Source organism: Aquarana catesbeiana, linkage group LG07 (genome assembly GCF_042186555.1).
Source record: "Aquarana catesbeiana isolate 2022-GZ linkage group LG07, ASM4218655v1, whole genome shotgun sequence".
Taxonomy (NCBI): domain Eukaryota; kingdom Metazoa; phylum Chordata; class Amphibia; order Anura; family Ranidae; genus Aquarana; species Aquarana catesbeiana.
In genome coordinates this window covers 51578688-51592107 of record NC_133330.1, presented here as the reverse complement: position 1 = coordinate 51592107, position 13420 = coordinate 51578688, and the positions used below count along the sequence as shown (strand labels likewise).

Genomic DNA, 13420 nt, shown 5'->3' with positions numbered 1-13420 from the left:
CCTCAAAAAAAAAAAACCTCTAGCAATACACACCAAACTGAGCATGTGCAGAGTGCCTCCTAGGGCTCTGTTCCATCAAGAGGTGGGTTGGAAGACAGGATCAAACAGCCTTTTTACACAACGCAGAGGATTAACCCCTTAAATTCCACAGTGAGTATAACAAGCATGCTTTACTGTATTTACAAACCGATTTTTACTGTTGTGGGGTTAGTAACACTTTAAGTAAAGTTTTCTTGGATGCTCAGACCGCCACATTACAGTAATGCAAATCCTTATTTAAGCAACTGCAAGACCTTCTTCTCAGTGATGTTTATAATGCTTCTCTATATAAAAATTGCTTTCCAGGCAGCTCTGCCCTGGAGGTAGGTCACCGTGTAATCAAAAGCCATTTACGGAGAGGACAAATTTGTTGGAGACAAGTGATCTACAGGTACATCATTTATGAAAAAGAGTTCTAAGGAAAAAAAAAAATATTGACCACAACAACCAATTCAAATGTAATCTTACTAGTGCAGGTTTGATGTTGGAAATGCCCCCTCACTGGTGTCATGTACTGATGCCCTTCCAAGCTTATGTGATCGATGATGCTTTCAAAAGGATTTCATGTGGCTCCAATTCTGGGTGCCCCCTTTGCTAAGCATGAAGACACCTCTTTTACATTGCTATGTTTTAAGTGTGAATGCATTTCATCTGCTTCTAATAAAATAAACATCCTTTTGTTCCGTGTTGGTGCTCTTTTGTTCCCTCTCCTATCTCACAAAACAGCAAGGCAGCCTATAGATATGGTGTATTATTGGGGTTTCATAGTCAAGACTGTCAGTTCGGCTATAGAAGTATTGTTAGGTCTGGAAGACATCTATGTTTTGTTTAAGTCTTTGATTATTAGCAATGCATAACACAGCGATTTTAGCTATTACTGGTACATACTCATCGTGCACAATGGTAGGTCCATCCCTCGTTAGAGCTTCTTCTTTAATGACATTAATAAGTTCAAAGGCGCTGCTTATGGGAGCATCTGGATTTGGCCATTTTGGACACTGGAAATGACGCACTTCCAAAACATAATCATCCTACAGGACAACAGAAACAAATATGTAAATTACAAAAATTCAAAATGCGTAAAAAAAATTAAAAAAAAAAGTTTGTCAATACTGATGATACCAAAGTAATGCATATATCTTTTTTTGGAAGGGTGGGGGGCTTTCTTTTGGTAATATTGTCTTTCAATAATACTATTTTCTATGCAATCTAAATATGAAAAGCTGGTCTAGTTTGAACAGTGTCTGTTAGCCCAGCAGTTCATATTCCTAAATATGTGCCTGCTGTACCATGTACTTGTATGAGAAAGTATCCTGTTCTCTTTATATTGCTTCCTTTGTGTGAAATCCCTGGTGTTGCTGTTATTCCCTCTGCTTTCCTATTAGAAACTGACCACACTAAGCAGGAGAGCACACCGTGGTGAGTTCTCTAGCTATGTTGGTAACTCAGCCTGGTCTCCCCCAATGATCAGACTTGTCCTGACACGCTTACCCCCCTGCACAGCCATTCACTGGAGAGTTCAGTGTGCTGTTGCTTCTCCTCCCCCAGCTCTTATGCAGCTGAGAAAAGAGATTATGTAATCACAAATAAGGGAAAAAAATATTTATAATGGTTTCTTTATATCTAAACTGAAATGTTTTGCCTTTCATTTCAGTTTTAAACTGAATGGGGCATTTTACGAGGTGATTGTTTACAATCACTTTAATTTTTCCCAGAAATTGAAGAAATGGTAAAGTAATGTAGAATGATCCTATTGGTATTCTTCTTTAATGAGTTGTAGTGGTGTTCAAACTAGGTTTTTGGATTCTGGGCTGGCAGCTTCTACACAATTCCACAATTTCCTTGGATTGTAATATAACTGTATGAATTTAAGGTTGAAGTGCTAAACCACGATTTAATTGACCAGATACAAATCACAAATGTATTACTATGCAAAATCAAACGACCTAATACACAAGGTAATGTATTTTCAGGGGCTCAGAAGGCAACCAGGACTTGAGAATTGGAAACAATGTATGCAAACTGGACTAAATAAAGTATACAATGTATGGGGAATTTAGACCAGTGGAATATTAAAACACTGTGTTCATCACCTTGCCTAGTTTCCTCTCCTTTCTACACCAAGGTCCACCCACTGGATGACATCATTTCCCTCCATGCGGTCCACTCCAGGCAGCCAGGATCCCCTTCACTTCCTGCTTTGGAATCAGCATCCTGTACAGGCACAAACACTGCCGAACCCTGGAAAAATGGATTGCTGGCACCCCTCGAAGAGGACCTCCCATATGAAAGATATGTCTATGATGTCTTCTCTTTTGTAAGTGCATTACTTTTGTGCTATTAAATAACTTTGTAATACTACTCTTAGGTACGCCTTCCTCTTTTTCTCTTTTACAGTGTTCATCAGCAGCTAATTTGGGCAGCCCAAACCACTGGTCTAAACATACACTGTATTATATATCTAGTCCTGTTTGCATATGTCCCTTCCAATCCTATAGCCCTGATGAGGAGATGATCTCTGGCCCTCGAAAAGTGTTGCCTCTTAAGTCTTCTATTTGATCTTGCTTTGGAATAAATATGTATCTGGACCTTTAACTTGTGGCTTCCTGCTTAAATCTCAGATTCATACAGTTTTCCACAAAAGTCATTTTTCATTTCAAGAAAATTTTGCAGACATTTTCCTGGTAGCATAGCCTGATCTCTCTGTACTTCGGAAATTCATTAACGTCACATCAGATTAGGTCATAAAAAAAATAAATGGATGGCCTGTTTTATGGTCAGCTCTATATTTCTGCAACTTTTCAAGGCCTTACCTGTGTAGCTTCAAGGATAAAATCATGAATGATGATTTGCTCCTCATTTGAGAGGCACAACCTGTCCATGCTTATAAGAGTCACAGTAAAGGCCTCACAGTTCATAGATTCTTCACGACTTGGCCAGTAGACAAACTCATCCTCAGCCTGAAAAAAATACAAGTTTATTAAAGTAGGCCTTAAATTAATAAAAAAATAAATTCTAGTGCCATAATCTACATTGTTCTCCCATCTTTGTGTAGGAGAAATTGTGTAAAACATTACCTGTGGTTTTGTTCTCATGCAAAGAGCCTGACAAAACCCAAAGGCATGTCCAACTTGGCAGTCCTTAGTGCCTTTTAGGACAGTTCTGAGGTTCTTGTGTGTTGGTCATGTGATATCAAAAATCTCTCTTCTCCCCAGCCCTGGCTGCCTGGATACTGATCCAAAGGTTTAAATACGGAGTCATTGACCCAGAAAAAAGTATGCTGATCAGCAGTGTGAAACTTCCTTTCCCTGTACTAGCTGCAGATTTATTTTGCGTAAGAGACTCGGAAAGTACTGAAATCAGAGTCAACTAGAATAGTCGGAAAGAGTTCAGCATTCGCAGCTTCCATATTTCTTTACAGGCAGCTTTCCCTTAAGAATTACGGAGTTCTGCTAATTTAAACTGTTATGTATTTTCAGGAGCTGGGAGACAGTATGCAATGTCAGGCAGATAACAGTGCACCACTGCCAGACTTCAGGAGACATAACCTGTCTGTTAAGCTGAAGGCTAAAGTATGAAAAGCTTCAAAAGGAGGAAATATACAGTTTTCATAAATCCATGCAGTTATACTAGTTTAAGGCCACTCAGGACAAAACAAGGTCTTCACTTAACTGCCGTCTTCTCCAGCAACATATACAGGCAATCTCTGTCCTCCCTGACACCCTTTTTGGCTACTGGGAGGGTAGAGAAAATGTATGTATAAGCTCCAAATCACATTTGCTTCTTCATGACTAAGGGTTCTCTCACCAACCATATAACAGCAAGCACCAGCCTTCTTATGTAGGAGGATGGGGAGGGAGTCACATTATCCCTATACTCAGAATAATATTTTTATTGGAGGCCAAGCAAAGAAATGGAAAAGAATGAAAGGTATGTGCAGCTCGTGGGGGGTCGTAACTAAACCCATTGCCGGGAATGTAACTATCACATTGGTTATGCTCTCAGCCAAGCTGTCAAACCATCCAATGGCTGGTGTCATAACTGATCACATGTGAAGCACCATGGCAGCTGAAGATCAAGCAAAGGCTCAAGACGGCAACTTCTTTGGAAAAAAACAAAAGGAGTTTAGTTCCGCTTTAAGTAAACCTGGTCATGAGCAAAGCATAGCATGGGTTTACTTTAAAACTGAATAGTCAATCTTGCACAAGCCCAGACTTGACTGGTCCTCCTAAAATCCTTGCCCTGGGCTCAGGAAAATATTTAATTATACATTTTTTCTAAATCTCAAACAGTATGAAAATGAATACAATGCACTAATATTTTTCTCCCTGAAAGCCATGCGAAAACATGAAAGCAAAGTGAAGTCTTGTTGTCTTTCCACAGTCAAATCCAGCTTGGGTCCATTTATGTCCTAAAGCAGCTGCCACTATACATTTTGTATATATACATTCACACCTAGATTAGAATGGTTTGGACTACACTGGCAATGAATGTCTCCAGTATTCAGGTGCTTTACAGCTAAAATATTCAGTTCATTGGTAGTTTTGCCCTTTTTCCTGAAAAAGTCAACAACTTATTTCCTTGCTACGCCAACTTTTCCCTCCTTCAAATTAGCTTCCGAGTATCTCAAAAACAATGAATTATTCATGAGGTGTGGAAAACAAGATCACACTCCTTGACCGATGACATTAAAAAGTACATCTGACAGATGTTCTATTTCCAGGCAATTTCGTGTTCATTAAATACATTTAAGAAATACAAGACAATGTTAACTAATACCCTGAGAAAGCAAGCTGGATAATGTTATCATTTCAACAATACAAATTATCTGGAGCATGCAGAACACATGTACTTGTTAGTGATTTCCAACATATGACTGTTCTTATATCAATACTGAAGCTTGCATAGAAATGCAGATTACCCTTCTACATGTTTATGCAAAATAAGGAGTTGATATACTTAGTGGACAAAAATACAGAAACCCGGCCTCTCTATTTGCATTTCTCTATTCCTCTTCTATACTGAGCGTGATACTTTTTTTACTTGCACTAACATACAATTTTTCAGGACAAGCTTTCGGGGTATGCTTGGACCTTGAAGAAGGGGACATCCCCCGAAAGATTGTATGTTAGTGCAAATAAAAAACGTATCACGGACAGTACTCAATTTTTTCTATCACAATTGCACTAATACGGCTACAATCACACCTCTTCTATACTGTAGTCAAACGTATGCAGTGGCTGCCTACTTTAGCAGTATTTTATCTCTAATGATTACATGAATGCAGTGCAGCATAGAAAATATAATTTATGACTCCTAAAAACAAAAACATTGAATCAAATGTGCATGTCAAGTGGATACCTTCCTGGTTCATTCTTGTCTGCAGGTACAGTGCAGCCAAAGATGAACAGCAGCAACTGGCTATTTATTGTTTTCAAATGAACTGGTTACTAATAAGGGACTTAAAAGGTGACTCCACTTTAGTGGGAGTAAAAAAAAAAAAAAAAAATTGTAATTGAATGTTATTAAAAAGTACCTTTCCTTTTCAATCTGCAGCTCTGTAATTTTACTGTAAAATGCAATGCAATATGGTTACCTGGAGGTGTTCTGTACACAGAATGTATACAGCACGCCCCCTAGAAACAATTTCCTGCTTGTGTGATTGGCTCACTGCTTTTCCCAGAAGTCTACACTAAGATACAAATCAGATCTCGGGCATCTCCTGCAACAAAGATGTCATTTTGGGTGAGATACTCCCAATAGGAAATCTTGTATATAGGGATGCAGACCCTGCAATTTTCCCCATTAGAGCCCTGCAAGTGCAGCAGCTGACTGATAATTATGAAACCACTCCCATTAGATTTACTTAGCACATGGACACTGACAAACACATGGGGATTTCTTCAGAATAATAAAAAGGTAAGAACCTGAAATAAAGTTTGTTAAAATCCTTGTATTGTACATATTCCAGAGGGGAATGTTTCTTTCTCAACAAAAGTTTAACAGATACAGTCAACCAGAAAATTTAAAAACATTAACTTTTTTATTATATCTATGTACACCAGTCAACTTTGCAAATATAACATCTTGCATCTGTTATTTCTTTTTCTGAAAGAACTGTACCTTCAGACAATAACTGGTAACAGAAAGGAGCCCACTCGATGTGTCTAATTCACTGTCTTCAGAGCCAGAAATTGTTTAAAAATGTTTTCAATGCTGCACTGTATTTATATAATCACAAAAGACTAATGCCCCATACACACAATTGGACTTTCCGACAACAAAACTGTGGCGTTTTGTTTGAAGGGTGTTGGCTCCAACTTGTCTTGCATACACACGATAACACAAATGTTGGCCCAAAATTCAGAACGTGGGAACGTGGTGACATACAAGACGTACACCGAGCCGAGAAAAAAGAAGTTTAATAGCCAGTGCGGCTCCTTCTGCTCGATTCCGAGCATGCGTGAACTTTTGTACGTCGGACTTGTGTACACACGATTGGAAATTCCGACAACAAAGTTTTGTTGGCGGAAAATTTGAGAACCTGCTAGCCAACATTTGTTGGCAGAAACAACAAATGATCGATGGAGCATACAAACATGGTCGGACTTTCAGCCAACAAGCTCACATCCAACATTTGTTGTCGGAAAATCTGATTGTGTGTACGGGGCATTACTGCCAGAAGCAGGCAGTCACTGCTTACCTTTGGCTACAGAAAGTCTCCAGACGGACGGAAAACAAGGAATCCCTCTAGAAGAGAGGTCCACTTTAAAGTGCATTAAAATGTGAATAAACATTTAAACAGAAGCCTAAAAAGGTCAAACTCAACTATAAACAAAGCTAAGTTTATCCAACTTGTTATGAGAGTCCTGGACAAACCTTTCTAGAAATCAGGGTCACAATGGTCTCGAATAATAAACCGCAAAGCACCCCCAAGAGCTCTTATCCCGGGTGCTGAGGATGACACTACACCATTGTCACCCGCTGAGAGTATTTAATCAGCACTGGCACTTTTTTAGCTCTACTGTGGGGCTGGAGTAGAGCAGAAACTGCTGTGTTCAGTTAATGTAGAGCAACCGTCCAAGTGATTTCACATTAATGTCGGTAATGTTGTCTCCCCATATTCCTATTAAAAGGTCATCTGCTTGTTCTTTAAGCAAGACTCCATTGAACACCTATTACATGCACTTAATTGCAGTTCATGACTAGGAGATGCTTGTAATGTGCACTGTGGGGCACTAAGGAGATTTTATGCAGAGTTTAATTTCGGTTAAATAGACCTGCACTCAGAAAGTGTCTCTGTGATGGGCTGCATTTTATGCCGCTCAAGCTTACACCTGCTATTCACTCAAGCGTTTGTTTAAGAAATTTAGAAGAAACTGAATGGAGAGGTCTGGGAAAATCAGATGATGGGAAGAGAGACCTATGCAACAATTCTGCATATTATTTAAAAATAAAATAAAAGAAAGGTTTTTACAGTGTTGAAGCCTGGGGGCCCACAGTAAAAGTCAACCCAATGGACTGTAGTCTCTTGGCCCCTAGCTTTAAACAGTACACCTACATTGTGCCCTCAACCCTATTAAAGGGTAAATGGAAATGTTGATTCTGAAACAGCTCTTCTCTTCCAACATCAGTACGTGACCTTACAAATGCTCTTTTGTCTTACTGGCACAAATTTCCACAGATACACTCCAAAATTTTGTGAAAAGCCTTCCTACCCTGTTTCGCCAAAAATTAGACCTAGTGTGATTGTCGGTGATGGCTGCAATATAAGCCCTACCCCCCAAATAAGCCCTAGTTAAAGTCCTTGTAGGTCTTATTTTCAGGGTAGGGCTTATTTTTGGGGAAACAGGGTAGGGCTTATTTGGGGGGTAGGGCTTATATTGCAGCCATCACTGACAATCATGCTAGGTCTTATTTTCGGGGAAACAGAGAAAAGTGGACGTTGTGACAGTTGCAAATGGTGGGCCAACCCTGTAATAATGCTTATTGTTTTAGAATGGGATGTCCACCAAACTTATATTGGTGTGATGATGGTGTATCCAAAAACATTGGGCCATATTATGTATATACCTTATATGGCGGACCTCCATTAGCAATCACACCTATCCTCGCTGACTCACGGATTCAATCTCTTTAACCGGGTATGGCAGCCCTCCATCAGCCACCACACCTATGCTCGCTGACCTACTGATTCAATCCCCCATTGTGGGTGAAACCTTTTTACTGCTGCTTACAGTCCCTGCATGTGCAGGTATTTGTGGCATGACTGCATCTATGTTTCTCAGTCTTCCGCTTTCTTTTGGGCCAGCCTGATGTGTGTAAACACATCTTGATGGAATATGCTATTGTTATACATATCTTTTATCCTTCTATGATGACCTTATACTCTTGCACCCTTCTTTCCTCGTGAAGAAGGAAAAAACATATCTCCGAAACACGTTGGTTTGCCCTGTGAACACCTTTAAGGATTTGGCCACATACCTTACATTGGCCAGCCTGGTGCTCCAGCACTGAGTCGGAGGGTGCCATTTGCCTATAATATTTTGTGTCATCATGTTTTTACTGATGTGGCTATTAATTGACCTATGGTAATTTTTTTATGATTGTATACTAATAACGTTTTTGTAATTTTTGTTATACCTCTTCACTACTCCTTTTGTCTGCCTCCAAAGTCCCAATTGGGGCATTATTGTTCTCTATTTGCTATCAGATGAATGATCATTTTTTCATTTGTTAAACGATAAGTTCACCTTTCATAATATGTTACACCCATATTCAGAGACTAAAATCAAGCTCTTTGGTATCAACTTAACTCGCCGTGTTTGGAGGATGAGGAATGCTGCCTACGACCCCAAAAACACCATCTGCACCACCAAACATGAGGGTGGAAACATTATGCTTTGGGGTGTTTTTCTGTTAAGAGGACAGGACAACTTCACTGCATCAAAGGGACGATGGACCATCAAATCTTGGGTGAGAACCTCCTTCCCTCAGCCAGGGCATTGAAAATGGGTCATGGATGGGTATTCCAGCATGACAATAACTCAAAACACACAGCCAAGGCAACAAAGGAGTGGCTCAAGAAGAAGCACATTAAGGTCCTGGAGTGGCCTAGCCAGTCTCCAGACCTTAATCCCACAGAAAATATGTGGAGGGAGCTAAAGGTTTGCGTTACCAAACATCAGCCTTGAAACCTTAATGACTTGGAGAAGATCTGCAAAGAGGAGTGGGTATAAAATCCCTCCTGAGATGTGTGCAAACCTGGTGGCCAACTACAAGAAACGTCTGACCTCAGTTATTGCCAACAAGAGTTTTACCGCCAAGTACTAAATCATGTTTTGCAAAGGGGTCAAATACTTTTTTCACTCATAAAAATGCAAATCAATTTTTAACTTTTTAAAATTTGCATTTTTCTGTAGTTTTTTTTTCTGTCTCTCACTGTTAAAATAAACCTACCATTAAAATTATAGACTGATCAATTCTTTGTCAGTGGGCAAAACGTACAAAATCAGCAAAGTGATCAAATACTTTTTTCCCCTCACTGTACAGTATAAACATCTTCCTTCTACAGGATAGTTAGGAGGGGGGTTGGAGCAGTTTTAAGCTTAGTTAGATCTAGTCTGGAATTACACTAAGGTATTAACCTGAAGTGACCAGTCAAAAGCGAACATTGAAAAAAGCCTGTGCATACCTGTAGTTCTCTTCCTCAGTATCCACTGGGGCACTCAATATACCAATAATGACTTCCAGCTCAAAGTTAGAGTATCACCCCTGCAATGCAAGCTTTTCTATTGGTTGGTGGACATCACAGAAGTGCATTCATGGATTCTGGGGCCTTGTACAATGTCAGTGGGGACAGGATAGAAAACTATCCTGATCACTGACCGTGTCCATAAGACAATACCAGCCTTGTAACGAACAATCCCCATTGACATGAAATAGAATAGCTAACCTTGAAAGTTTGAGGGCTCTGTCAGATGGATCGTGCACGAACCACCTCCCTCTAAAGTCTCTGGCCAGTTTTGATGCGCTTTGTAATCATAAAACAACTAAAATGCTTACAAATCACAATCAATTTGAAGCTTGTTAAATGAAATGAAAAGAGGAAAAAAAAAAGCCGACACCAAATGTGCCTACTGCATATCTTCTAATTACTTTGTTTTTGATAAATGTCTGAATATACAAGCTGTGCATTGTGGATAAGGCCAATGTAATTTTGCTGCAGCGAGGTTGCCCAGCCCTAGGCCTGCGGAGAGTTTAGTTTCCCATACCCATCTCACTAATAATAATAATGATGCTGGTAAAAATCACATTACAAACACTGAGGACACTTGATGTGTGACAGGCATCAAATAATGGGTTATTTGTATATTCTCCTTGCTTCTGACAGCCAAATTTCCAGCTTGTCGCAATGATGACAGCCCCTGCCACATAAATTACTGGCAGCCTATTTACCGCACAGCTCACTTAATGATGCTGTAATTTACTGTAGTAAATTGTGTCTACCTGTCGTAGCGGAGGATTTGCATCTCAAGCGGACAAAGGAACCTCATCCGGTACAATTAAAGATAAATAAGGGCCTGCAGGCCTCTCTTATGAGCTACCTGTCAGCAAGCCTCTGCCAATCAGGAACAGCAAATATGGACACAGACGTTAATAATTCTAAGAGTATTCAGCACTTTTCTGCCTAACAACCTCAAATAAATGAGATTACTGTGCAATAACCAATGAGAGAAGGATAGAGCCCCAAATGAATGTTGAATTTAATTGTTTGTGACATTATACACACATTGTAATTATCGGAGTTAGGTCAAAGTCTTTCTTGAGCTCTAGTAATTGTCACGACACCTAACACTTTACAAGGCCACAGAGCTAGTTTTTTTTACAATTATTACAAGAAAATAGATTAACACGCACACACACACTATAATAAATATATATATATATATATATACATACACAGTATATAGCAAAAAATGAGGATGAGATCTCTGTATAATGTAATTAACCTTTACTTCAAAAATCCATCTTCATGTACAAATAATTGATCAAACAAGCAACTGTACAGTTTCAAGCAACACACTGCTCTTTCTCAAGCCATGTGTATTTAACCCAGATTATGGACATTAATTGATTTACACATTTATAGAGTGAATAGTAGATGAGCTTTTTTAACAATCCTGCACTGACCTTTGTAGCTGCAGGTACTTTGAAGCAATAAATCCTCAAAGTTCACAGCAGAAGAACTGAAGTTCTCCAAGTCCGTTTTCTAAGCAGCTCGGCTACCCCCTGATCCCCTTCCCAAATATTCTGGTAACTTTTATGATTAGATGGTTTGAAGGTTGCGGAGTCACTGAGAGGAAGGAGAAATCAGGAGGAGCTGCTTTGCTGAGAGAAAAGGACTGCAACTACTTCAGTGCTTACAGCTGTGAACTTTAAAGTGATAATAAAGCTTACATTTTTTATTAAAATAATAAACATGTTATACTTACCTGCTCTGTGCTGTGGTATTGCATAGCGCAGTCCCAGTCCTCTTCTTTTGGGCTCCTGGCTCCTCCTCCGCTGAGTGCCCACCATAGGAAGCCTCTTTCTATGGGGGCACTCATGTAGGCTCATTGACAGCAGCGGGAGCCTATTAATCTGCCCAGAGAGGAAGGGGAGAACCGCTACTCTCATGCATAACGCTGGACCGAGATTGGGCTCAGGTAAGTAAGAGGGGGAACCTCTGGCATAGAAGGTTTTTTACCCTAATGCAAAGAATTAATTGAGGTAAAAAAACCTTAAGGCTTTAAAGCTAGTTCAGGACTGAAGTGCTCTACAGTGCCTGCAGCTACATAGGTCATTAAAGCTTTTTTAAGCCAATTTACTGATTGTATAGAATATGCTAATACTTGAATGCCCCAGCCTGGTCACTTTAAGCCCTACTGGATTCTGCAGTAAGGCAAATCAAAACTTTTTTCTGGCCTGTCTATATTAAGTGTTAAAACTGGATTCTGTAGTCTAGTTCTATTGCCCGGAAAAAGCAGACCAGCTCAGAAAAGTGCTAACCTTTTAGCTGCTTAGTACCTTTATCTAGACAGCTTACTGCCAGTGTTGTCCCTACTGGTCACTATACCATAATCAATGGATTACACTTCTACCCAACTGATGACACAAAATTTCATAAACAGGCTTTATGAGTACCATCAGAGGAAGTGAATATCCCCATATGGGTCAGGAGCCCGGACATAATGTGTATCAGTGGCGGCCCGTCCATAGGGGGCACCCCCCCCCCCCCCAATCTGTAAAAAAAAAAAAAAAAGGTAATTTTTTAAGAGTGACCTGGGCGCCGGACATGCGGCGGCCTATAGGAAACTTTCCAGCCTGCAATCAGCTGATTGCAGGCAGGGAAGCTGATTTGCCCACGTTTAGGGAGTGTCCGGGGTGCAAGAGATGCGCCAGCAAACACTCCCCCATTCTCCAAGCTCCAGTGATTTGCCACTGTTCTTTTATTTTAATGGCCGAGACCGGAGGACGGTGCTTTTCGTGGCACCGCCCCACTTCTGGTTTCTCAGCTCACTGTGTTTGGAGTGAGTGGAGGAGTGGACTGAGATGGACCGGTGGCGTGTGGTGTGTGGAGTTAAGAAGCAGGCCTGACTGACTCCTGAGCTTTGCTGGTGCGGCTCTCTAAGGTATGTAAACCGCCGTGAGCCTCAGTGTGTGTCAGGCTTGTTGTCTCTCTCTTCTAGCTGACTCAGTCTGTATGTGGCCGCGGCGCGCAAGCTGCCCTTCTGCTCTGCACACACTAATCCCTGGAGGCCTGGCTGGACCCTTCGTTCCCTTTCCTGCGCTTCTCTGCCCCCCTCTCATTCTCTACACTCACTCAGTGAGTGACTGGGGGGTCTGTGCTGATGATGGGGGTGCAGACGGGGGCTAATTGAGCAGACGGGGGGGGTAATTGAGCAGACTGGGGGGGTAATTGAGCAGACTGGGGGGGTAATTGAGCAGACTGGGGGGGTAATTGTGCAGACTGGGGGGGGTAATTGTGCAGACTGGGGGGGGGGGGGTAAATTTGCAGACTAGGAGAGGACTAGGGGAGGGGGATTGTGCAGACTGGGGAGAGGGGGGTAATTGTGCAGGATTTGTGAGACATGCTATATACCAGGCTTTGTGAGACATGCTATATACCAGGCTTTGTGAGACATGATATATAGCAGGATTTGTGAGTCATGCTATATACTAGGATTTGCGAGACATGCTATATACTAGGATTTGAGGTCTGATGGGGCAGGAATTGGGATTGATCTGAGGGGTGAAGGGACAAGAATTGGATTCATGGGCACAGTGGCTGCGTTTGATGGGCACAGTGGCGGCAATGGCTGGGCACAGTGGTGGCAAT

General features: G+C 40.9%; 1 protein-coding gene across 3 annotated transcripts in view; it reads right to left on the bottom strand.

The window, feature by feature from the left end:
- Positions 1–13420, bottom strand: part of PTPRG (protein tyrosine phosphatase receptor type G) — a 761059-nt gene that overhangs the window by 25121 nt on the left and 722518 nt on the right. For all 3 annotated transcript variants that reach the window (XM_073592151.1, XM_073592152.1, XM_073592153.1), the window contains 2 exons: positions 2853–2999; positions 928–1070 (listed from right to left, as the gene is read on the bottom strand). In XM_073592151.1, the coding sequence (XP_073448252.1) occupies positions 928–1070; positions 2853–2999 (290 nt within the window). The remainder of the gene's footprint in view (positions 1–927; positions 1071–2852; positions 3000–13420) is intronic.